Source organism: Diceros bicornis, chromosome 26, assembly GCF_020826845.1.
Source record: "Diceros bicornis minor isolate mBicDic1 chromosome 26, mDicBic1.mat.cur, whole genome shotgun sequence".
In the NCBI taxonomy this organism is placed as follows: domain Eukaryota; kingdom Metazoa; phylum Chordata; class Mammalia; order Perissodactyla; family Rhinocerotidae; genus Diceros; species Diceros bicornis.
Window position 1 is genome coordinate 5,729,471 of NC_080765.1, and position 23,056 is coordinate 5,752,526.

Consider the following 23,056-nt stretch of genomic DNA (forward strand, 5'->3'; position numbering starts at 1 on the left):
GACACAGGTCATATGTATGTGAAACCAAATACATCATAACAGAGTATGAAATGCATATTAAATGAGGGACAAAATGCAATGTTTTGAACTAGTCAGAGGAGGAGTTGATGCTCATGTAGAGTGGGATGGAGTCTTTCATCACTGGTCCCAAAGTACCTCACACATAAAAGGTGCTAAATAAATGTTTCCTGGGTGAAAGAATGAGAGGTTGATTGACCGACGAAGTGTGGATGTCAAGGCAAGCTTGAAGGTGAAAGATCAACCAGTTAAGTCTTGAAGAAAATGAATACAGAGCAGAGAAGAAGCAGGAGTGGACCATCTTGAAAATAAGGGATAGAGATGGGAATACATAAGGCGGGGGAGGATGTGGAGAGGGGGCACACAGTTAGTCAGCCTGACTGGAGCCTAAGGACCACTTTGGAGCCTACAGACAGAAAGAGTGACCAGGTCAGAACTGAAGGGTGCTGAACGATTTAGATGTGGCTTGTGAAGACACAGGCGTTGGTTGTCTGTATAGACTAGAATGATGAGATCAGTGTTTGAATAATTTTGGCAGATATAAACCAGTTGGGTTGTGAAGAGAGAGAAGAGTTGAATTTGAATCTTGGCCTGAAGCACTAACCATCTAGTTCCTTCTGGTTTAACCTCTCCACAGCGTGTGCTTCCCGATGCAGTGGCAGCCTGGCCGCAAAGCAAACTGTATTCTATGGGTCAGTCAACTGCCACTGAAATTGACTCAAGATAAAGGATAAAACCTGCTCTTGGATCAGGCTGTGTGATAGATCATCGTATAAAATTGATTGATATTCCTCAAAAAATTTTAAAAGAAATATTGTTTAACGCAATTCTCATATTTTTAAATTAGGAAAATCCATTCTTTAATCTAAAAACTGTTGTTTTGGTTTCTGCAGTTTTCCCCAACTGTATTGGAATATATTCCCTAAATTGCAAAAAGAAACACTGAATCCAGTTTAAACTTCAAGTTAAATGTTACATATATTATAATCTTAAGATTTTCCATAGGTGTGAATATTGTTTCAATTTCTGGCAAGTTAAATGTTCCTGTTGGCATTTCTCAAATTGATGACAGTGTGAATACTTGATAAATACCTTGGCTCTGCTCAGTTCTTTTCTTATTTACTTTATTCATAAGATTTATCTCCTGAGTAAACCGTCTGATGATCTGATGGTTGGTAGGGAATCTGATGGTTCCCTTGCTGAGAAAGGTTCTCACACTGACCATGTGTTCATACCACTATGGTATGGACAATGTAATATATGAACCCCAAAAGAAAAATGTCCCATGTTACTGCATTTCTTTCTTGGCATTGTGGATTTCCTCACATCTGCTGCACTGTGTTTTAGCTTCTTGCTGTGATCACATGTGGATTTGCTGGTGTGAAGTAAGACCAGAGTTTTAACAGGCAGCTGCCCCGATTCCCACACTTACTGCACTTAAAAGGTTTCTCTCGGACTGGCCTGGTGGCATAGTGGTTAAAGTGCGCGCGCTTCACTGCGGCAGCCCAGGGTTCGAAAGTTCAGATCCTGGGAGCGCACCGACGCACCGCTTGTCAGGCCATGCTGTGGCGGCGTCCTATATAAAGTGGAGGAAGATGGGCACGGATGTTAGCCCAGGGCCGGTTTTCCTCAGCAAAAAGAGGAGGATTGGCATGGATGTTAGCTCAGGGCTGATCTTCCTCACACACACACACAAAAAAAGGTTCCTCTCTCGTGTGGATTCTCTGATGTTTGGTACAATCTGTGCTAAGTTGAAAAGTTTTGTCACACTCATTGCATGCATAGGGTTTCTCTCCTCCGTGTGACTTATAATTGAATGCATTCCCACACTTAACCTTTATATATGGCTTCTGCGTGGTATGAATTCTCTGATCTTTAATTAGGTGAGAGGACTGCTTAAATGATTTTCCGCAGCAACCACATTTAAGTAGCTTCTCTCCTGAATGTATTATTTGATGTCGACTAAGAGTTGAGTTCTGATTAAAAGCTGTTCCTCATTCATTACACACAAAAGGCTTCCCTCCAGTGTGAATTCTATGACTTATAAGGTGTGATTTCTGTCGGCATGATTTCCACACTCATTGCATACACACGATTTCTTTATGCCGTGCATTTTTGGATGTTTTCTGGAAGATGAAGTTCCACATTTAAAATTCTCACAGAGTACTTGTTTTCTCAGAATGCTGAAAAATTTTTCACATTTCCTGTTTTTATAGACTCTTTCTGTGGTGGAGATTTTCCCGTGGATGTCCTGCACTTTGCTAGAACCTGTGCTTGGGAAAGGGAATTTTTCTTCTCCCTCCCTTATGAGCAAAGCAACCTCTGCTGTCTTTCTAACCAGTTCCTATTGTCAGTGGATTCTCCCAACGACTCGTGCACACCTGCTGCTTCACAAATACCATGTTTTGAAGTACATGTCTCCTTCTTGATCTTGATTTTATTGTCTGACAGAAAAGAGAAAATGCAAATGTCATTAAGGCTTGGGCTAGGGGGGAAAAGAACACAGTTTTGGGCAGAAGAGGATAATCCACACGGCATTATGAAACAGGGCGAAACGGCATGGTGTGATAACCCCAGCCAGTCTTACTCTGTCACTTGTTATCTGTGGAACCTAGAAGAAGCAGTGACGTCAGCTAGCTCACAGGATAATTGTGACGAGGGAATGTGGGAATTGATGTCAAACCAATCAGCAGATTACACAGCACAGTTTGGGTTACGTGTCCATTGTAAGTGGGAGCGGGAAGTTTATCCATTTGAAAGGTTTCCCTGCTCCGGGAAGGGCACAAAGTGCCATGTGTGTGATGGGAATAGGGGTGCGTATAAGAAAACAGTCAGTGTTTGAGAAGCTCTTAATCTCCTCAGAGAGAATGGATATACATGTGTGAAATGACAAATAAGTACATGGGATGCAGTAAACAAAGTACGGAAAGACATTCAAAGCCGGAAAGTGATCAGACTGGGGTATGGTGTGCTTGGAAGGCACTCTTGAAGAAAGAGTCCTAAAGGAAATTAATATGCATCAGTAGACATTATATAGGAGGTCGGAGTAGGTAGTAAGAACAGCATTGAGTCAAAACCTGGAAACGACCCAACTGGGGAAAGCACTGAGTTAAGAGATCAACTCACAGGAAGAACTAAGGAAGAACTAGTGATTAGCAGCAAGAGATGTGAGCAGTATTGAATTAGGGCCACTGAGTTATTTACATTTTGCTTGAGAATCCATAGAAAGGTAGATCTAGGGTAAGGTTTCGACTAGAGGAAGAGCAATAAGATAGGAGTTTTAATTATGGCCCTGGATGACAAGAGTCAGGGAACACAGGAAAGAGGAGATTTCAGCAAAGTTTTTAATGATCTAAGCTCAGCCATGCCTGTAATATCATCCCCAATTCCAGTGACCTGCACCCATTTAACCATGATTTCTGGATTGGTCTTCATCGTCAGAAAGGAATACTAGACTGGATGTTTCTGGTTGGCCCACAACCTTGTACCAACATCAAACACCATACTCCACCAGCTCTTTTCTGGCAGCCACCTCCTATCGGCCTGTTCCCGAGTCAGGCTGCCTTACATGACTAGCTGCCCTCTGTAACTGTGACTTCTTTATTTAGATTTAAAAATTTCTGCTAAAGGTCATTATTTCCATTACTCCTTACCTCTCTCTGCCCCCCAGTGGCTACCTAATAAGTCTTCTGCTGCTGCTGCCTTGGATCGTAGGGGACACAGTGACACTGGCTAAAAATTGTAGGTCCCAATCCAGGCATGAGGCCATTACAGCCTTAACTAGAGCAACAGAGAACGACCTGATTTGAAAATATGAAAGCATCATTAGTACTTGGTAATTATTTGGATATGGGTGTCCAAGGTCATTTAGGAGCCCCTGAACCAAAGTTGTAAGCCTAAAGGAAAAGAAAAAGAGGAATGCCACAGAGAGTAAAGAGGACTTGATGATGATGATGGCAACGTAAACTTTTTATTGAGGATAACAGTATTATTATTAATATACAACTTTATATTTTTATTACATATATTAATGTATTATGTTATGGACTTTACATATGATTACATTTAATAATCACATAACCACTTGGTGAGGCAAGATATAACCTTCCTGGGGAGACAGGGCCTCGCACCTAGGACATCTCCATAACCTTGAGCCGTGATCTTTACTGTGAAGGCGGTGCTCATAGTTACTTCCCTGCTCCCCTCAGCTCTCCCTGATCCTCCATGGCCCCTCCATTATTACTTATTTGCTTATAAAAACTATAAGCTTTGAATGCACAGCCACGGGCTCAAGTCCCAGCTGGGCTACTTATTATCTTGAAACGTTCAGCAAATTACTTAAACTCTCTAGGCCTCAGTTGCCTCATGTGTAAAATAAGAATGTTAATGCCTGCCTTGCACGGCAGTTGTGAAGATTAAATAAGAAGATGCATGTAAAAAGCACGTCATGTGATGGTTACGCGACAATGTGAACGTATTTGATGCCACTGACCTATATGCTTGAAAATGGTTAAAATGGTACATTTTATATTGTGCATATTTTACCACAATAAAAAAAGCACTTTATAGTTTCTAATAACTCCTTGTGATTATTATTATTTTTATTACTGCTTATGTACTATTTCATGATTTTCTCAAGTTGTCTGTAAACTCATCAATAGAAGTGCTGCTGTGTTGCTCCTGTATATTCTAGGGCACCCATCACGCTTGAACCCCTCGTAAAGGCTGAAATACACTGTTCGGTGCAAGGAATGAGCTGATACACCCACAACAAGCCTAATGGGTTGTTATGGGCATCACGGCTCCCATCTTACAGATGAGAAAATAATGGCTGGGAAGTTTAGCAGTAAGAAGATAATGTCAGAAGGTCAGTGGGAAAGATCGGGAGGAGTTGGCACTAAGGATCAGTGCAGGGACACCCTAAGAGGACGGAAAGGGAGCTCCCCCACCCCAGTCTCGTGGCAGGCAGCTCCCCCCAGGATTTCAAACAGCCGCTAGTCCTTCCTAGGTGGGTTCTTCCTTCCCTTGTGGCGGCTTCCTTCAGATCTCCCTCACTCACCTGTGCCGACAGGTATCAGGAATTCTTCATTTTTCGCTCTGTCGGGAGGCACGGCCCTGGGTTCTTCTCCTCGATCCAGCTTAGAGGTCAGAGCAATTTTGGAAGTTGGAAACCCTGCCATGAGGAAGGAGAAGGGAGGTGCTCTGTGCTAGTTAGCGAAGGGGGTCCCAGCCTTTATCCCTCCCTATGTGGAAACAAAGGACGTTTCAAGACAAGAAATGAAGGCATGGCAAGTAGACTATTTTACCTCAGAAAGACAGTTAGCTAATTTTCTTTCACTTGTTATAAAGAAAACTCCAGAATTTTTACTGGAGACATAGATATTAGTCCACAGCCTGAAAGAAAACGTGCAGTTACCTAAGGGAACTAGAAAAAAAGCTGGAAAGAGGGGACTCAGCAGTGGTAAAAGAAACTCCAAGTTTCTAAAAACAGAGCAGAGACTCTTAAGAATCTTTCACTGGGAGGAGAAGCAGCCTGCCTCCACGTCTTAAGGGAAATATGGGCTCTAATTCTGGTCACGTGTTCAGTTGGACAGGAATTCTCTCAACTGTCGGGAAATACCAAGCCTCCCCAAAATTGTTAGTTTAAAATTGCTATGTCTTGTCTCATTCCAAAAGAGGATTTGAGGCAGATTCAGTAATACGAGAGGAAGTAAAGAAATCATAAATATAGATCTTTAGTTGGGGGTAGGGAATTAGGGAGACACAACAGTCCTTACCCAGTGAGAGCCAGTTCTGGAGATTCTCCAGGATCACATCTCTGTAGGGTTCCTTCTGGGCGGGATTCAGATATTCCCACTCTTCCCAGGAGAAATGTACAGCCACATCCTCAGATGTTAATAAATCCTGAAATGATACATTTCTATTGTTCCAGTTACCAACCCCACTGTGTAGGCCCAGGAAGAAGGGCAAAGCTGGCTGAAGCAGAACAGAGGCCTGATGGCACCAACCTTGCTGTGTCTGTGTCAGCTTTAGGTGACAGGCAAGGCCCAGAATGGAGAATACCTTTCATAGCTGAGCCTCAGCTCGCAGGGACAGGCAGCTGGAGAAAAGGCAGGAGGCCCTGGATGGCAAGTTATTGGACGAAGCAGCCAGAGGCTGAGGAAACACCATCAACGGTAATGGGGCTTTAGAAGGGATGGAGAGGACTGACACCCACCTGTAGCTTTTCCGACAGGACAGCAGCCATTATTGGAGGCCCTGGTCTTTTCTAGGGGACTGGGGCGGATTGAGTAGAGCTGAGGAGGAAAAAGCAACTAGGAGCGCGGTCCTCAAACTAAAGATAACAACAGCTAAATTGTTTGGAGACTTCCTATGTGCCAGGCCCTCCTGAGACTCAGTAAGGAGCCCAGGAGCCCTCACAGCCACAGGGCACTTCCTGGCCCCAGCACCAACCTATCTGCCACTCAGTTGTAAAATCATCTTAATCTAATGTGCTGTAGCTTAATCTTGCAAGACCACACAAATGTCTAGGGTTTAGGTTACAGATGGGGTTGTTGGGGTCTTCAACCACCCATAACCAGAAAGAGAAATAGCAACAGCTAACAGAAAAGTTGCCATGAGAGCCACATAAGGCCATGTCTTTTTTTCTCTCGTCCACCTCTTCGAACCAATACCAGAGAAGCCCATGGAAGAGAGATGGGGAGGCAGTTAGAGAACAGCTTGAACATACTCCAAGCTGAGCTGAGAGAGAGAACTTCGAATTGGATATGAGTGAAGAATTTGGGGTTTTGTTTTGTTTTTTGTAGTCAAGGCAATAGTGAGAAGGGGGACAGGGTAGAACAAGGAGTTTGATCTGTAACTGTGAACAATCAATTGAGATAACTCACCACCTTCGCACCAGCCAAGTATCTCTGAATGGGGACTAAATCTTAAAAACCAGCATAACAGGGGCCCGCCCGGTGGCGCAAGCGGTTAAGTGCGTGCTCTCCGCTGTGGCGGCCCGGGGTTCACCGGTTCGGATCCCGGGCGCGCACCGACGCACCGCTTGTCAGACCATGCTGTGCCAGGTGTCCCATATAAAGTGGAGGAAAATGGGCACAGATGTCAGACCATGCTGTGCCAGGTGTCCCATATAAAGTGGAGGAAAATGGGCACAGATGTTAGCCCAGGGCCAATCTTCCTCAGCAAAAAGAGGAGGATTGGCAGATGTTAGCTCAGGGCCAATCTTCCTCACACACACACACACACAAAAAAAACCCAACATAACAGTGTTGATAATTGTATTGTAGTTAGCCTTAAAAGAGAAACCTTATCTTCTAAAGCTACACACTGAAATATTTACAGATGAAATATGATGTCTTGGATTTGCTTCAAAATAATATAGAGGTGGGCCAGCCCCGTGGCTTAGCGGTTAAGTGCGTGCACTCCGCTGCTGGCGGCCCGGGTTCGGATCCCGGGTGCGCACCGAAGCACCGCTTCTCCGGCCATGCTGAGGCCGCGTCCCACATACAGCAACTAGAAGGATGTGCAGCTATGACATACAACTATCTACTGGGGCTTTGGGGGAAAAATAAATAAATAAATAAAATTACAAAATAATATAGAGGTGGGGTGAGGATAAGGAAGGACTGGCCAAAGGCTGGTGTTTGTTGGGGCTGGATGATGGGCATGTGGGGTTACCATACTATTCTGTTCAGTTTCACTGATGTTTGAAATTCTCCATATTAAGAAGTTTTCATAAAAACCTAAAAAAGTTATTTAAAAAACTATTTTGATAACTAAAACTGGCTGAAACTGCAATGTTAAAGTTCAACCCAATAGGGAGATAAACCTATATAGAAATACACACACACACATACACGTAATGTCTGGATTAGTGACAGGATAATATAGAATTATACTATGCATGGTGTTCTGTAATCTGAGTTTTCCCCACCTTATATTTTGGGTATTTTTGTGTATTGGTATTTTTCAGTTTATTGCATTCCTTTTCAACAGCTGCATAGTATTTTCATTTATGAATTTCCTGTAATGTTATCAGTTCCCCATTGATGGACGCTTAGATTGCTTCCAGAGTTTTCCAATAACAAACAAAAATGCAGTGGACAGCCATGTGTATATATCTTTGCACACTTCAGCAAGTATACCTGAAGGAATATTCCTGGAGGTTGAACTGTTGAGTAAATGAATATATGCAACAGGCAACACTCCTGCCAACAGTGCAGTATTTTGCCTGCTTCTTCTTTATGCATATGTGTACATCCATCAAATTAAAAAATATACACACAGGAGCATAAAACACATTTTTACACCTTGCTTTTTTCACTAGAAAATCTTTCCATGTGTGAATACCTTAAGAGAAGATGTTTTCTTGAGGTAAAGGAAGAACTGAATCTGAAGACTGCAAGGGCTCACTACATTCTTGAGAAAAAAATAGTGATTAAGACCGAGACACATCTAGGGCCGGCCGGGCCGCGTAGCGGTTAAAGGCACGCCCTCCGCTGCTGGCAGCCCAGCTTCGGATCCCGGCGCACTGACGCGCCGCTTGTCAGGCCACGCTGTGGCGGCGTCCCCTATAAAGTGGAGGAAGATGGGCACGGATGTTAGCCCAGGGCCAGTCTTCCTCGGCAAAAAAGAGGCGGATTGGCAACAGATGTTAGCTCAAGGCTGATCTTCCTCACACACACACACAAAAAACAAACAGAAAAAAAACTAAGACACATCTAGAATAAAGAAGAACACATGCTTTCCACTTCTGGAAGACAGACCTATATATTGGCAAATTTTTGTAATAGAGTCACAGATAGACAGAATAGGCCCAACTTGGGTAAGGGGTGGTTAATATCAAACAAAGATGAAAAATTTCCTGGAATTGAAGATGGACCAAGTTTTCAGATAGAAAGGGCCCACCAAGTACTGAGCAAGATGGGGGGGGGGGGCAGTGAGGTGGGGGGGGAGGGGTGGGATCAGCCCCACATCTAGGTACATTATACAGATTCTGAACTCCAAGAATACAGATTTTAAAAACCTAAAATAAAATCAGGAAGAAAAAAATAGCTACCAACTCCCATAGGTGTTTTTCAACACCACCAAGCAATTAACTCAGTTTTAACACTATCTGCATGGAGACAGTATCAGATCCCACAGGCTAATGGCTTAGTCTCACAAGACTGCCCCCCCACCCCGCCTCAAACCACACCCACACCTCAGGAGCCAATCCCAAGTCCAGGTTGTCACCTGTGCTTCTAATCCACTGGCTATGATAGGAGGTTCCCACGATCCCGTCCTCGGATTCGATTAATTTGCTACAGCGGCTCACAGAACTCAGAGAAACATTTTACTTACTAGATTACCAGTTTATTACAAAAAGATCAGCTCAGGAACAGCCAGATGGAAGAGATGCATAGGGCAAGTTATAGGAAGGGGCAAGGAGCTTCCAGGCTCTCTCCTAGCTGGCCACTCTATTCTCACCTCCACGTGTTCTCCAAACCACATCCTTTTGGGTTTTTATAGAGGCTTCATTACATAGGCATGATTGACTGAGTCATTGGCCATTGGTGATCCAACTCAATCTCCAGCCCCTCTCCTATCCCGGAGGTTGTGGGAAAGGGCTGAAAGTTCCAACCTTCTAATCAAGGTTGTTTTCCCTGGCAACCAGCCCCATCTTCAGGTTACCTAAGGGCCCACCAAGAGTCACCTCATTAACATAAACTCAGGTGTGGTTGAAAGGGGTCCTTATGAATGACAAAAGACACTCCTGTCACTCAGAAAATTCCAAGGGTTTTAGGAGCACTGTGCCAGATCAAATATATTTCCTATCGACCACTCCAACAAAGAATCAAGACTAAAACTGGCATCATATTTCTCACTTGCAATCTTGGAGCTAGATGACAGCAAAGCGTGTCTCTGGAGTCCTGTAGAAAAATCAGAATTGAGAATTTTATAGACAGTCAAATTATCTTTCAAATACCAGCCCCCCTCCCCACAAAAAAGTGGGAAGGGGTGAATAAACAAGGATGGCAGAATGTTGCTAATTGTTGGGTGATGGCACATGGTGGTTCATTAGGTACTTTTGTCTTTTTATGTCTGTTTGAAATTCCCATAGTACAATGTTTAAAAAAAAGAAACATTTTACCAAGTCAGTGCTAAAAATTATAATTCAAATGTAAAAGCAAACCATCTTAAAATGTTAAGATTCTGAAATCTATCACCCACAATGGGTTACTTGAAGATGTATACAAGCAAAACAAAAAATAAATCCAAGAGAGAAGATGACATGATATACAAGAAACAATGATGATTAAATAAACCAGTGATACCGGCTCAAGACAAGGTTGACAAGAGGGAAGCCATATTGTAGAAAAGAGGCCCTATTGTAACTTTGAATGACCTCTGACAAACTAATTCAGCTGGATATGCACCCTCCAGGAGACCTAACTGCTCTGTAGATTTTACGACCCCTGCTTGTGCATGTACCTCCCAGCTGCGATAAGATGATAACTTTGTTCTTTTGAGTTCCTTAGGAATGTGATGACCCCCAAACAGAGAGTCTATGCTGATAGCCACCATCAATGAAAACTGAAAGATCTGGTGTGGCGACTCCCAGTCTGTAACGCCAGAAGGTCAACATTCCTAACCCCTCCCCTATAACCCACCAGCCTATATAACTGCTGTAAGACTTTGTGCCCCCTGAAGATGGTTCTTTGAGACATTAGTCGGCCATCTTCCCCCTTGCTCGAAAGCTGTAATAAACTGCCCTTTCTTTTCCACTATGTTGCCTCTTGACGATTGGCTTTTGTCTCATGGTGAGCAGATCGTGCCCTTTGTGCGGTAACATTAATAAGACAAGGGAGGTAGCTGGGGGAGAAAGGAGTAAGGAAGTGCAATGAAAGAATTAGAGTGTCTAGCCTTTTCTGATATTGGGAGGGGGGAAATACTGGGGATTATAGTTAATTCTTTTTTTTTTTTTTAAAGATTTTATTTATTTTATTTCACCCTAAAGCCCTAGTAGATAGTTGTATGTCATAGCTGCACATCCTTCTAGTTGCTGTATGTGGGACGCGGCCTCAGCATGGCCGGAGAAGCAGTGCCTCGGTGCGCGCCCGGGATCCGAACCCGGGCCGCCAGCAGCGGAGCGCGCGCACTTAACCGCTAAGCCACGAGGCCAGCCCCTGATTCTTTACCTTAATAGAAAAATGAGTTCAAACAAGAAAAAAATGTAAAGCTCTAAATAAGTCAAAAAAGAAGATATAAATAAAAAAAGTTTTTGAAAAATAAAAACAATGGGGATTTGCCCTACTAAATACCAAATATTCTTTTTTTTTTTTAAAGATTTATTTATTTATTTTCCCCCCAAAGCCCCAGTAGACAGTTGTATGTCATAGTTGCACATCCTTCTAGTTGCTGTATGTGGGACGCAGCCTCAGCATGGCCGGAGAAGCAGAGTGTCAGTGTGCGCCCGGGATCCGAACCCGGGCCGCCAGCATCAGAGAGCGTGCACTTAACCGCTAAGCCATGGGGCCGGCCCCATACCAAATATTCTTTAAAGCTACATTAATAAAAGTGTGGGATTGGAGCACAAATAGGCAGAGAGATCAATGGAAAGAACAGAGGAACTCCAAACAGAGCCAAGGTGCAGAGAAAGTTTTTGATAAAGGTGGCGTTTCAAAAAATGATGTAGGAAAATCTGGCTATCTGGTTGGGGGAAACAAAAGATCAATACCTCACATCATATATGAAATAAATTCCAGAAGCATGGAAGATCCTAAGGTTAAAAGAAAAATTAAGAAAATACTTGAGAATATTTGTATAATGTTTGGTGGGAAAGGCCTTCCCAAACAAGACCTCACACCCAGTAGCCATTGAAACAAACAAGCAGAATCAGCTACATAAAAATTAAAAATTTCTATATGACAAATGACACTGTTAGCAAAATTAAAAGACAAACAACAAACTGGTAGAAAATCCTTTTAGCTGTAGAGAGGAGGAAAAGTAATTTTCCCTCTACTCTTCCAGATTCTGTGGCTGTGACCCCCCTGTAATAAAAGACAGATTAATAAGAGAAAAATAAACAGAAGTTTAATAACATGTATACCTTGTGTATACATGGGAGAGACCTAGGAAAACTGAGCTAAACTCCCAGAGTTTTAAGCACCTTAAATACCGTCTTCAGCTAAAGATGAATGATGTTAGGGGAGGTCACCTGCTTTTCAGCAGGAAAAGCAGGTAAACAGGGGGAAGGTTTGTCGTGTAGATTTCAGTCTGCGTCTCCCCCCTGGATAAAGGAGTTTCTGGAGATTTAGAGGCAACTTTCTCTTCCTGGTAGAGAGGGAGACATCTGTACAAATGGAGATTTCCCTTACAAATGTAAATTTCCATCGCAAAAGGGTAAATTCTACTCTGTTTTTACAGCTTCTCCTGTGTCTCCTTTTTCTCAAAAATAATCAGTTCAAAATAATTCTTATGCCAAAGAGGCAACTTTATATTTTGGAGTGGCATATTCTGCTACCCTTCATAGCACATACAAAATATAAAGGATTAATATAAACTTCTGATTTCTACAAGTTCCTAGAAACCAATAAAAAAAAAAAGATAAAAAGCTAATAGAAAAATGGGTAATCTAATTTTCCTTATCTAGAGATGGATCAGGGAGTAGTCACGTGACTGAATTTTAGCCAATAAAATGGGAGCAGCAGCCTAGGATGGAGCTTCAGGAAAGCCTTTGTTTTCTTTGTTTGCCTGATAAAAAGGGACAAAGTCAGCTGATGCACTCTTTCTGCTCCTTTCTCCTTCCTGCTTGGAATGTAGACTTGCTGTCTAGAGGTGCAGCAGCCATCTTAGGACCATGAGGTGACAAAAAATGAGAATGAACGCCAACGTGCCAAGGATGGTGGAACAGAAAAGAAGTCTAGGCCCCTTATGGCATTGCCAGACACCTGGGTCAGCTATGGACTACCTATCCCAGGACTTCAGGTTTGGGGAGGCCAATAAACCACGGTGAGAATTTCTGTTCCTTGTGAAACTGGCAAACAGTTACCCATTGATGATTAAGCAGCTAGCAACTATGGGGGATCGGAATTGGCCACCTCAAAATATGTCTCTGCCTGAATGACACTTTGGCCCCCACCACCGCTAACTAACCAAAGGAGTTTGGGATGGGAGGCCTGCCCCCAGAAGGGCCATTACCATAGACATCTCCAGGTATCTGGGTGGGTCTGTGCTAAGCCCATTCTTAGTTTTGGTTGCCCTTTATAAGAGACATCTACATTTGTAAAGAAAATCTCTATTTGTAAAGGTATCTTCTTCCTTGTACCAGGAAGAAGAGGGGGATGGCCTTACCTAGAAACTTATCAGAATGGAAGGCCAGGACTTAAATCTGCATGATAAACTTACCCATTGTGCTGTTTAGGCAATATGCTATCTGACTCCCACTAGGTTCCTATAGGTAACATCTTGAAGCTGGGGTCACCACTGTAATGGGTGTTTGAGCTATTTTTTCCAGGAACTGAACCCCTTGTCCACTTCAGGCTGGATTGAGACCACCAACCCATCAACTGGGCCCACGCAGACATGTGTCTGATAAGCGACATTTTCATGTCAAGAGGTTGGAATTCCAACCTCAGGGCAGGCTAACGCCGCCATTCTGTGACTATGCCTCCTACGAAGAGGCGTGAAGCCTGACTGTGCTTGCGCAGATCATCAATCACCTCATCTCTCCTCCCTCCAGTCATTTCAGACCCCCTTGCCCCCTTCCCCATAAATACCCCTGAGGCCCTATTTTTGGGGAAGCGGATTTGAGATTCATTCTCCCGTTTCCTCACTTGACTGCCTGTGATTAATAACCTCTCTCTCTTTGCAATCTCGTTGCCTCAGTGATTGGCTTCCTGGGCAGCAGGCAAAAACCAACCTGGTGCGGTAACACTTGTAGTTGAATGCACGCTGAACTGAAACATTCTGCCTTTCCATTTGTTCCAGCCTTCTCTGTTTACCTCATTAGCAGAAGGCTACTGGGTTTTGTTTATTGATCTTCTATAAGGCAACCTTATGGAACCCTCTTCTTCACTCTAATAATTTATCTTTTGGATTTTCTGTGTAGACATCATATTTATGTAGATAACTACAAATAATGGCAATTCATTTCTCCCTTTCAAATCTCTTAACTTTTTGTTTCTTTTTCTTTCTTGTGTCTGTTAGGACCACCAGTACAGTGTTGAATAGAAGCCATCCTAGTGGGCATCCTCCTATTCCCCCTTTAAATGGGGGGATTCTGATGTTTTACCATGACTATATTTAAGTGTTTAATAGATCCTTTTTACCTAATTAAGGAATTCATTTCTAATCTTAATTTGCTAAGCGTTTTTATCATGAGTTTAAAAATTTTCACACACACACACACACACACACACAGACACTCTTGCTGGCTTTGATTTGCAAATACTTTATTTAGGACTTTTCCAGGTCTATGGTTTTAAGTGAGATTGGCCCATAATTTTCCATTTTTTATTGTCCTTTTTATGAGTCCAGGAGCTGTTGTTGGTCTTAACCTATTATTGCTGAGATGTTTAGTGGAGCTACCTCATAAAACCATGTGGGGCTGATGAGTTTAGGTTCCATATCTGGGTGTCCATTGTTTATTCGTCCCTTCTCTTCTTGATATACATTGTCAGATTTGTCTATTTTTTTAGTCTTTTCAGAGAACCAGCTCTTGGGTTTCTTGAGCCTCTCTCTCTCCTTTTCCTTTTGGTCATAGAAAACCCATTTTCTATAGGATAACTATAGCATAACTTTCTTATCTTTATTGTTCCTTCTGTCTCCATTGATTTGGCTTTACTCTGCTACCGTTTTTTCCAATTTTCCTAACTGGAAGTTCAGCTCACTAATTTTCAGTCTTCTTTTCTAATAAGAGGTATGTATTCAAGCTATAAAATTTGCTATAAGTACTGTTTTGGCTATATATCACAAGTTTTAATATGCACGATTTTCATTGTCATTCAGTTCTAAATAATTCTGAGTGTCCATTATGATTTTCTTTTAGTCCATAAAGCATTTGGAGACGTCCTTTTAAAATTCCACACTTCAGGTTTCATGTGGGAGTAGAGTAATTAAAAAATTTTTTTATATCAAATTGTATTGCATTGTGGTCAGGGAAGTAACCTGTAAGATATTGTTGGGGGAAGAGGGACAGGAAAGGAAAGGAAAGGGCCCTTCCCCTTAAGGTTCTTCTGGCTGGCCAAATAATCAACAAGACAGGTTAGCAGGAGAAAATAATACCAAGTTTTATAACATGTATACATGGGAGAAACTCAGAAATGAGCAACTCGTCCCTCTGTCTAAGCTGCTTGCTTAAGTATTGCAGCTAAAGGCGAGGAGTGTGTTGGGGATGGGTAGTGGCCTGGGACTTCAGAGGGCAGGAGGACAATTCTTTTTGGGGTCATCTATAGATAATGTGGTCAGGGAGAGACAGAGTTTTTTGATAAAAGAGGCTTGGTGCCTTTGCTATTGTAACCTCTATCCTACATTATCTTTATAGCCATCATGATAGAAGATCTGTTCCAGGAAGGAGCCACCATGTCAAATTCTTTAGGCAGTTAGTGGGGGAGGTCAAATGTCCTTCAGAGAAAACAATCAAGGTAAAGAGATATGTTTCAGGGTGGCCAAATTTTGATCTCCCACAATATCAACTCTTAAGTCCATCCCACGCATGCTTGAAAAATGTATATTTGTCTCATTGCTGGGTTCTTTATAGGTCCATTAGATTAAGCTTGTTAAATTGTGTCGTAAAACTCATCTATATTATTCCTAATGTTTATCAACTGCTGAGAAAAGTATAAAATATCCCACTACGATTGTGAATTTGTCCATTTCTCCTTAGTTGGATCAATTTTTTCGGCTTGTCTTTTGAGGCTCTACTGTTAGATACATACAGCTTCAAAACTGTTATCTTTTCCTAGGTTATATTTTAAGAGTCAATTCTCTCAAAATCATGACATACCCCTCTTTATCTTTGATGTTGCTTGTTATCATATGGTTAGTTTTGCCAGATGTTAACATAGCTGCACCAGCTTTCTTTTGGTTAGTAATTATCCTGTATATATATTTTTTGTATCCCTTTACTTTCAAGCATACTGGATAATAGTGTTAGTGTGTCTTTTGTAAACAATATATAGGTGAACTTGAAATCTTTGAAATTTGCATGTTATGGTCTGTCTCAAAATTCACTTGAGATTTCTAGTAGATCGTCATACCTCAGTTATACAATTCTGTTGTACAGTTAGAGTGATTACTGATATATCGGGATTTATTTCTACCACCAGCCACCCTATTCTCTTTCCCTTTCGTCTCTCTCCATAGTACCTCTCACCATATACATAGTAGCTAGTTTACTAATTTCCCTTGTTTATTGTCGGCCTCCTCTCTCTCGAGTGTACCCTCATGAAGGCAGGGATTGTCATGTTTGTTCGCGTTATATACCCAACACCAAGAATAGGACCTGGTACACAGTGAATAGTCCATAAGTATTTGTGGAATAAATGAATGAAAATAAATTATATTTGTAATCAAAAGTCTCCTGCCCACTCACAAGACAGCAGAACTAGATGGTTTTACAAAAATGTTTTACCAAACCTTCAGAACAGATAATCCCCATTACTATCCAAAGAAGGGAAAGCTACTCAATTTAATTTTTAAGGATGGTTTAACTAGATAAGAAACAAACCATTCTCACTTATGAACATGAATGCTAAAATCCTAAATATCAATATTACAACTTTATCAGTATAATAAAATATCATAAAATTTTGTCACTGGAATGTAAGGATCATTAAAATATTAAAGAAAATCTATAAATGTAATCTACTATATTCACAGATTAAATGAAAAAAGTCATATGACCATTTCAATAGATGCAGAAAAGCAATAGACAACTTGAAACATGAGAAAAATTCTCAAAAATGCTGATAAAGTGTATCTATCAAAACAGAAAGCACACATCACACTTAACCTGTGAGACTTCGGAAGCAGTCCCGTTAAAGTCATGAACAAGACAAGGATGCCTGCTGAGATGATTTCTGTTTATCTAACAATTTGACGATATACCGCAGTTCCTAACTTATGAATAAGAAAAAGAAATAAGGCACAAGAATTGGAAAAGAAAAGATAAAACCACCTGGTTAAAAGACAATATGTATTATCTACATGAAAATCTTAAGAAAATTATTAGAAATAATAAAAGTTCAGCAAGTTGCTGGATATAAAATCAACATACAAATCAATGACATTCCTTTCTATAACAACAGCCAACTAAGATTTAATAGGACTACAAAGATCTCATTCACGATAAACACTGCAAGGTAACTAGGACCTTGTGTGGAGATACACCAGTATGAAGAATCATAAAATACTATTGAAGGACAAACCAAGACCTGAATAAATGGAGAAATAAACCATATTAAGGAATGGAAGGACACAATATGGCAGAGATATTCTCCCTAGATTTCCTCTATGAATTCACTGTAAATGTTACGGACACCCGCAGACATAGATGGACCCCTGCCCCATCCCCTCATATACAAAATTTGGACTCCGCACACACACCAACGGGTGTGAAACAGTTTATCACTTACATAACTGGGGTCTCTGGGGAGAGGAAGGCAGACCTCACCAGCGGGTCTGAAAAGACTTGAGCGCGCAGGGAAAGGAGACTGGTCTGGGATTCTACTTGTTCGTTGGGGGCTGGGGCAAGAGTTCCTGCACTCCCACGAGCCCCACTGGTTTGAATCTGCTGCTGACACCAGAGACCACCGGGCTTTCTTACCAGCTTGCTCAGATGTGGGGCCCTGGGGAAGAGAGGGGTTGGCTTAAAAGCCGTCAGCAAACATCCGAAGATGGAGTCATGCTGCTTGTTATGCATTAAAAGTTCAAAACTTCGTTGTTTTTCATTTTTGGGGGTGTAACTTGACAAGCGGATCCTAAAATTCACAAATGTGAAATGGTGCAAGTTTAAAAAATTTAGAAAAAAAATAGGAAAATAACTTAAGTAACTTTGGGGTGGGAAGTATTCCAAAAATACAAAAAAGGGCACACTGAAAAGGAAAATACTGGGGCCAGCCTGGTGGCATAGCGGTTAAGTGCGAGCTCCGCTTCATCGGCCTGGGGTTGGCAGGTTCTGATCCCAGGCGCAGACCTATGCACCGCTCATCAAGCCATGCTGTGGCGGCATTCCATATAAAGCAGAGGAAGATAGGCACGGATGTTAGCCCAGGGCCAATCTTCCTCAGCAAAAAGAGGAGGATTGGCAAGGGATGTTAGCTCAGGGCTAATCTCCCCCCCCCCCAAAAAAAAAGAAAAGAAAAGGAAAATACTGATGAAATTTAATGTCTGAGTTTAACCTCTTACATTTAATAGCTGCCTTTACCCTCTGTATTACAAAAGCATCGCCTGAAAACAAGGGAGGCCACGGTAAACAAGGTAAAATACAGGCCGAAGGGAGGGGTCACCGCAGTCCTTCAGAAGGAAAGAGCGTGATATTCGGTGTGTTCAAGGGGTTAAAGTGAGAATCAAAGGCAAATACTGGGAGATGTTTGCAACCCACACAACTCTGACAAAGGACTGGCTTCCAGAATTGCACTGAATTGTGAAAATACATCCAGCCTGGAAGCTGAGGCCCAACTTAGCTTCTTATTAGACTTGAGTAATTCCCATTTGGTTCTTCGTTTTGTCACCCATAAAATAAGGGGATTGGGTTACAGAATTGTCAAAGATCTTCTATCTTGAAATTCCAATTAATATCCAATTCATGAGATTATCATATTTACAAGAATATTGATCCTAATCATATACTATGGTTAGAGGCGGACCTAAAGTCATATTACATAGGAGCCACTCATTAGCTGGGAGACTGTCAGCGAGACAACTACCCTTCCCGTGACTGTTTCTTCATTGATAAAACATAGATAATAATAAGAACACTGTAGTTAAGGAATAAATTAAATCATGTACATAAAGTGTTTAGCACAGAGCCTGGCACCCTATAAGAGCCCAAAAGATGTCAATTGTCATTATCATCACTGTTATTAAAATAGGAATTGTTTCCATCTGAATATATGTAAAATTGGTACTTTGTGACATTTATTCACTGGGGTTTCATCCTGGTTTTTAAGGAGAGTCTTGCAGTGAAACAAGAGGAATCCTCAACAAATTATTCATTGCCCACTCTTCACTTGGAAGCATAGAAATATGAATGACTTATTTTTTAAGTCCTAGGCATTGGTCAGAATTTATATTTTGTTTATAAACCCCCCTCAAATGTTAAGCATTGGCCCTGATGTAAGAAAGAAAATTAAATTAGATTCTTTTTCTCTTTACAGAATCTTTTACAACCTCCTCAGTAAGATACTTAGAATATTACTTTGTTTTTATATTTTTAAGTGATTTTTTCCAGAATAAAGAATTTCTGTATATCAATAAGAGAAACCTAGTGGTAAAATAGGCAAATAGATAGAAAGGCAATTAAAAGAACTCTGAATGACTGAAAAACATGTCAAAAGATGCTCAATCTCAAGAATAAGTAGGAAAATACAAAGTAAGACAACAATGGTATTCCATTTTACAACCATCTGAAGCAAAAATTGTTGTCAGGCAATACCAAGTGATTTAAGGGGTAACCTGGGACTCCTACTCTGGAGAACAATTTGGCATCATCTAACAAGGCTGAAGATGCCGCTCACATGCTGTGCCAGCGTGTGTACTCCTAGGGATCAGAGAAACTCAGGGTACACACAGAGACATACCATCATATTCGCTGCAGCACTGTTTGTGATAGAAAAAAAGGGAGAAACATCCTAAATGTCTATCAATAAAAGAATAGTCACATAATGGACTATTATCTTGCAGTTAAATCAAACAAACTAGAGCTTATCTCTCAGCATGGTTAAAAAATCTGAATATTAACCGAAAAAAGCAAGCTATGGAATAAGTGTGATATGATACCATTTATTGCAAATTTAAAAATCTTCAAAACAAAATGATGTATATTGTGTGTAAACATACATCTAGCAAAAGTGCGAAATGATATGTGGAAATGAGAAACACAGAATTCATAATGGTTAGCACTGGAGACAGAAACAGGTTCAAGAGGAACAAGGTTCAAGGGTATACAGGGACAGGGTTCCTAAACTCTGAGAAATTTTATTTTGTAACAAAAGGCGGGGGGCCAGCCCCATGGTGTACTGGTTGGGTTCAGTGCTCCACTTTGGAGGCCCGGGTTTGTGGGTTCTGATCCCAGGGTCGGACATACACCACTCATCAGCCATGTGGGATATGGTGGCAACCCATATATGAAATAGAGGAAGACTGGCACAGATGTTAGCTCACGGCTAATTTTCCTCAGCAAAAAAAAGATAAATAAGGGGCAGCCCGGTGCCATAGTGGTTAAGTCCATGTGCTCTGCTTCGGCAGCCCAGGCACGGGTTCGTATCCAGGCACGGGTTCGTATCCAGGCACGGACTTATGCGCCACTCATCAAGCCAAGCTGTGGTAGGTGTCCCACATATAAAATAGAGGAAGATGGGGACAGATGTTGGCACATGGCCAATCTTCCTCAGAGGAAGACTGGCAACAGATGCTAGCTTACCGATAATCTTCCTCAGCATATATAGCATAATCCCATTTTTGTTAAAAAAAAAAAATATATATATATATATTTGTGTATAGACATACGTTATACGCTTGGAAAAGTCGTTAAGAAAATCACTTTCTATCAAATAATGAAATGTGAGCTTATGAAGGGCATTTATTTTGTAAGTAACATTTCTCTACTAAAATTTTTAAAAACAGCATGCATCAAGTTAGCTTATCGGAATAATTAAGATATAGATTTTAAATAGGCAGACCAATACTGTATTAGGGGCCAATTTTTGTAACCATCAACAGCACTCGAGCAGGCAGGAGTCCTCAGAAGGCTTGAGATCCAGTCCCAGTTCCGCCAGACTTGGGCTTTAGGGCCAGCGTACATTACGCTCTTTCAGAATCTTGAGGATTAAGTGGCTCCATCCACCACGGGGCTCAACCTCTGTAATATAAACGCAGGTCCTCCTCTCCCGACCTCTTCTCTCTCGGGACGGGACGGCGGCCGTGGCCAGCAGAAGCCCATAACAAAACCCAAGGGCCGCTTTGCAGTCAGAGCGAGCCCACAGCGGTGCCCGCGGCAGCCACCGGGGTCACCGGGGCCGGCGGGGGTCGCCAGAACCGGCCCGCCCCGTCAGCCCCGCCCAGGGCGTCTCTCCGGAGCCCCACGGAGCAGCACGGCCTCCTCTACCCGCCCCGGGGCACCCAGGGTCCCGAACAAACCGACCTCCCGACCGCGGGCGTGGCGCTGGGACCCGAGCCCAGGCGCCCGGGCTCCCCGCCCGCTTCCTGCGAGACCCCAGCCCGAGGAGACCCCCGCGCTCGTGTCTTCTGGGCCCTCTAGGACCTCGGAGGTTTAGCCACCTCCGTGCTCCGCGCGCTGGCGCTCTCGGGCCGTCAAGGGCCGGGGGGGGGGGGTGGGGGGGGGAGCCGGCAGGGAGCGAGCGAGCGAGCGGCGAGGGGCCCTGGCCGGCCCGGGTCTCCGGGACTCCCCGCTCCCGGGCTGCCGGCTTCCCGCAGCGGTCGGGAGCAGCCGCGGCGGCGGGGCGCGTGCGGGATGGGGGCCGTCGTTTGTCTTACGTGGGATAGAATACCTCCGAGCGAACTGTGTTGGCCTTTAGGTCCCCGAGTACTGCCGGATGAGGTTATTGAGTTCTGATCGGGAGGAGACATTTCAAATACATGAGAAGAGAACGGCTGTGGATTATCAGGCGGGCAGGCCTGACCGCCAGGCTTTCGTGAGGCACTGCATGGGCTCAGACACGCCCGAAACCTGAGAACTGCCGTCCTTTGAGCCAGCCTGATCGCTCCCACCGCCTGAGGCTGGACAGTTAGCGTTTGTGTGCTGTGCTTTCCGAGGGAGCTTCTTGTCTCTCTGTTGCCCACAGACAGAACTGTCAGTTCAGCGCCAGCGTCTGGCCCTGTTCACAGCTTTCCCGGTTTCCTAGTCAGCCGTCGCTGTCTGCAGACCCCGCGAGACACACCGTGGGTCACGTACGGCTCTAGCCTACGGTGCAATACGTGACGCCGTCAGTGCTCGTCGTCATCCTCCTGTGTTTCTTCCCTTCCCGCTCAGGCCCTAGCGCAGGCCGTCTGGGTCTGTGCCCACCTTCCTCACTCAGGGTTGCCAGACGTAGCAAATAAGAATACAGGACGCCCAGTGAAATCTGAATTTCAGATGAACAACGAATAATTGTCCCAATATTTGGGACATACGTATACTAAAAAATTATTCGTTGTTGGGGCCGGCCTGGTGGCGCAAGCGGTTAAGTGCGCGCGCTCCGCTGCGGCGGCCCGGGGTTCGCTGGTTCGGATCCCGGGCGCGCACCGAAGTACTGCTTGGTAAGCCATGCTGTGGCGGCGTCCCATATAAAGTGGAGGAAGATGGGCACCGATGTTAGCCCAGGGCCGTCTTCCTCAGCAAAAAAAGAGGAGGATTGGCGGATGTTAGCTCAGGGCTGATCTCCTCACAAAAAAAAAAAAAAAAAAAAAATTATTCGTTGTTCATCTGAAATTCAATTTAACAGGGTGTCCTGTATGTAATCCAGCAACCCTATCTCCACTGAGACTGTACTTGTCGAGGTCAAGGGGAGTGACGCTAGCCCACTTCCCTAAATTCCAGTTGTACATGTGTTCTAAATCTTCTTTCTGCTGATAGAGATCTGCAGCTCCCATCCAAGGTGACAAGCCTGACGCTCTGTAGATTTCCTTATCCTTCTAACTCTAGTTCTTTGATTTGATGGCATCCTGAGAAATGTAACTTTAATGACCTTGGGACCTTATGGAATCTCCCATTCTTTCATAGTAAGGAAACCATCAAGTTCTTAAAGACTTAAATTTGTATTTGAATATTTTACACAGCTTTGTCTGACTCAAGATCAAAACTTGTCTTTTTACCACTATTTCCTTTGAGTCA

The 23,056-nt window shown here is 43.0% G+C and overlaps 1 protein-coding gene across 3 annotated transcripts; it reads right to left on the reverse strand.

Moving 5' to 3' along the window:
• Positions 1-1,217: 1,217 nt before the first annotated feature.
• On the reverse strand, positions 1,218-22,294 carry LOC131422188 (zinc finger protein 432-like). Of its 3 annotated transcripts, none has more exons than XR_009224044.1 (4): positions 21,735-22,294; positions 5,796-5,922; positions 5,078-5,191; positions 1,218-2,462 (listed from the first exon to the last, which is right to left on the reverse strand). XR_009224044.1 is itself a non-coding variant. In XM_058569188.1 (4 exons), the coding sequence occupies exons 1-4, from the start codon at positions 6,263-6,265 to the stop codon at positions 2,323-2,325; spliced, it is 411 nt and encodes a 136-aa protein (XP_058425171.1). In that variant the 5' UTR covers positions 6,266-6,360; the 3' UTR covers positions 1,218-2,322. The 3 variants fall into 3 exon arrangements, 1 of the variants encoding a protein (XP_058425171.1); XR_009224043.1 differs by lacking the exon at positions 21,735-22,294 and adding an exon at positions 9,364-9,659; XM_058569188.1 differs by lacking the exon at positions 21,735-22,294 and adding an exon at positions 6,236-6,360.
• Positions 22,295-23,056: the final 762 nt, after the last annotated feature.

Bases quoted from the DNA above. Each gene is read 5' to 3' on its own strand.
- LOC131422188 (XM_058569188.1), bottom strand. From the start codon at position 6,265: ATGGCTGCTGTCCTGTCGGAAAAGCTACAG. The intron at 5,923-6,235 runs GTGGGTGTCAGT...GTATCATTTCAG, and splicing joins TCCTGTCGGAAAAGCTACAG to GATTTATTAACATCTGAGGA. The intron at 2,463-5,077 runs GTGAGTGAGGGA...CTTTTCTGTCAG, and splicing joins CCTGATACCTGTCGGCACAG to ACAATAAAATCAAGATCAAG.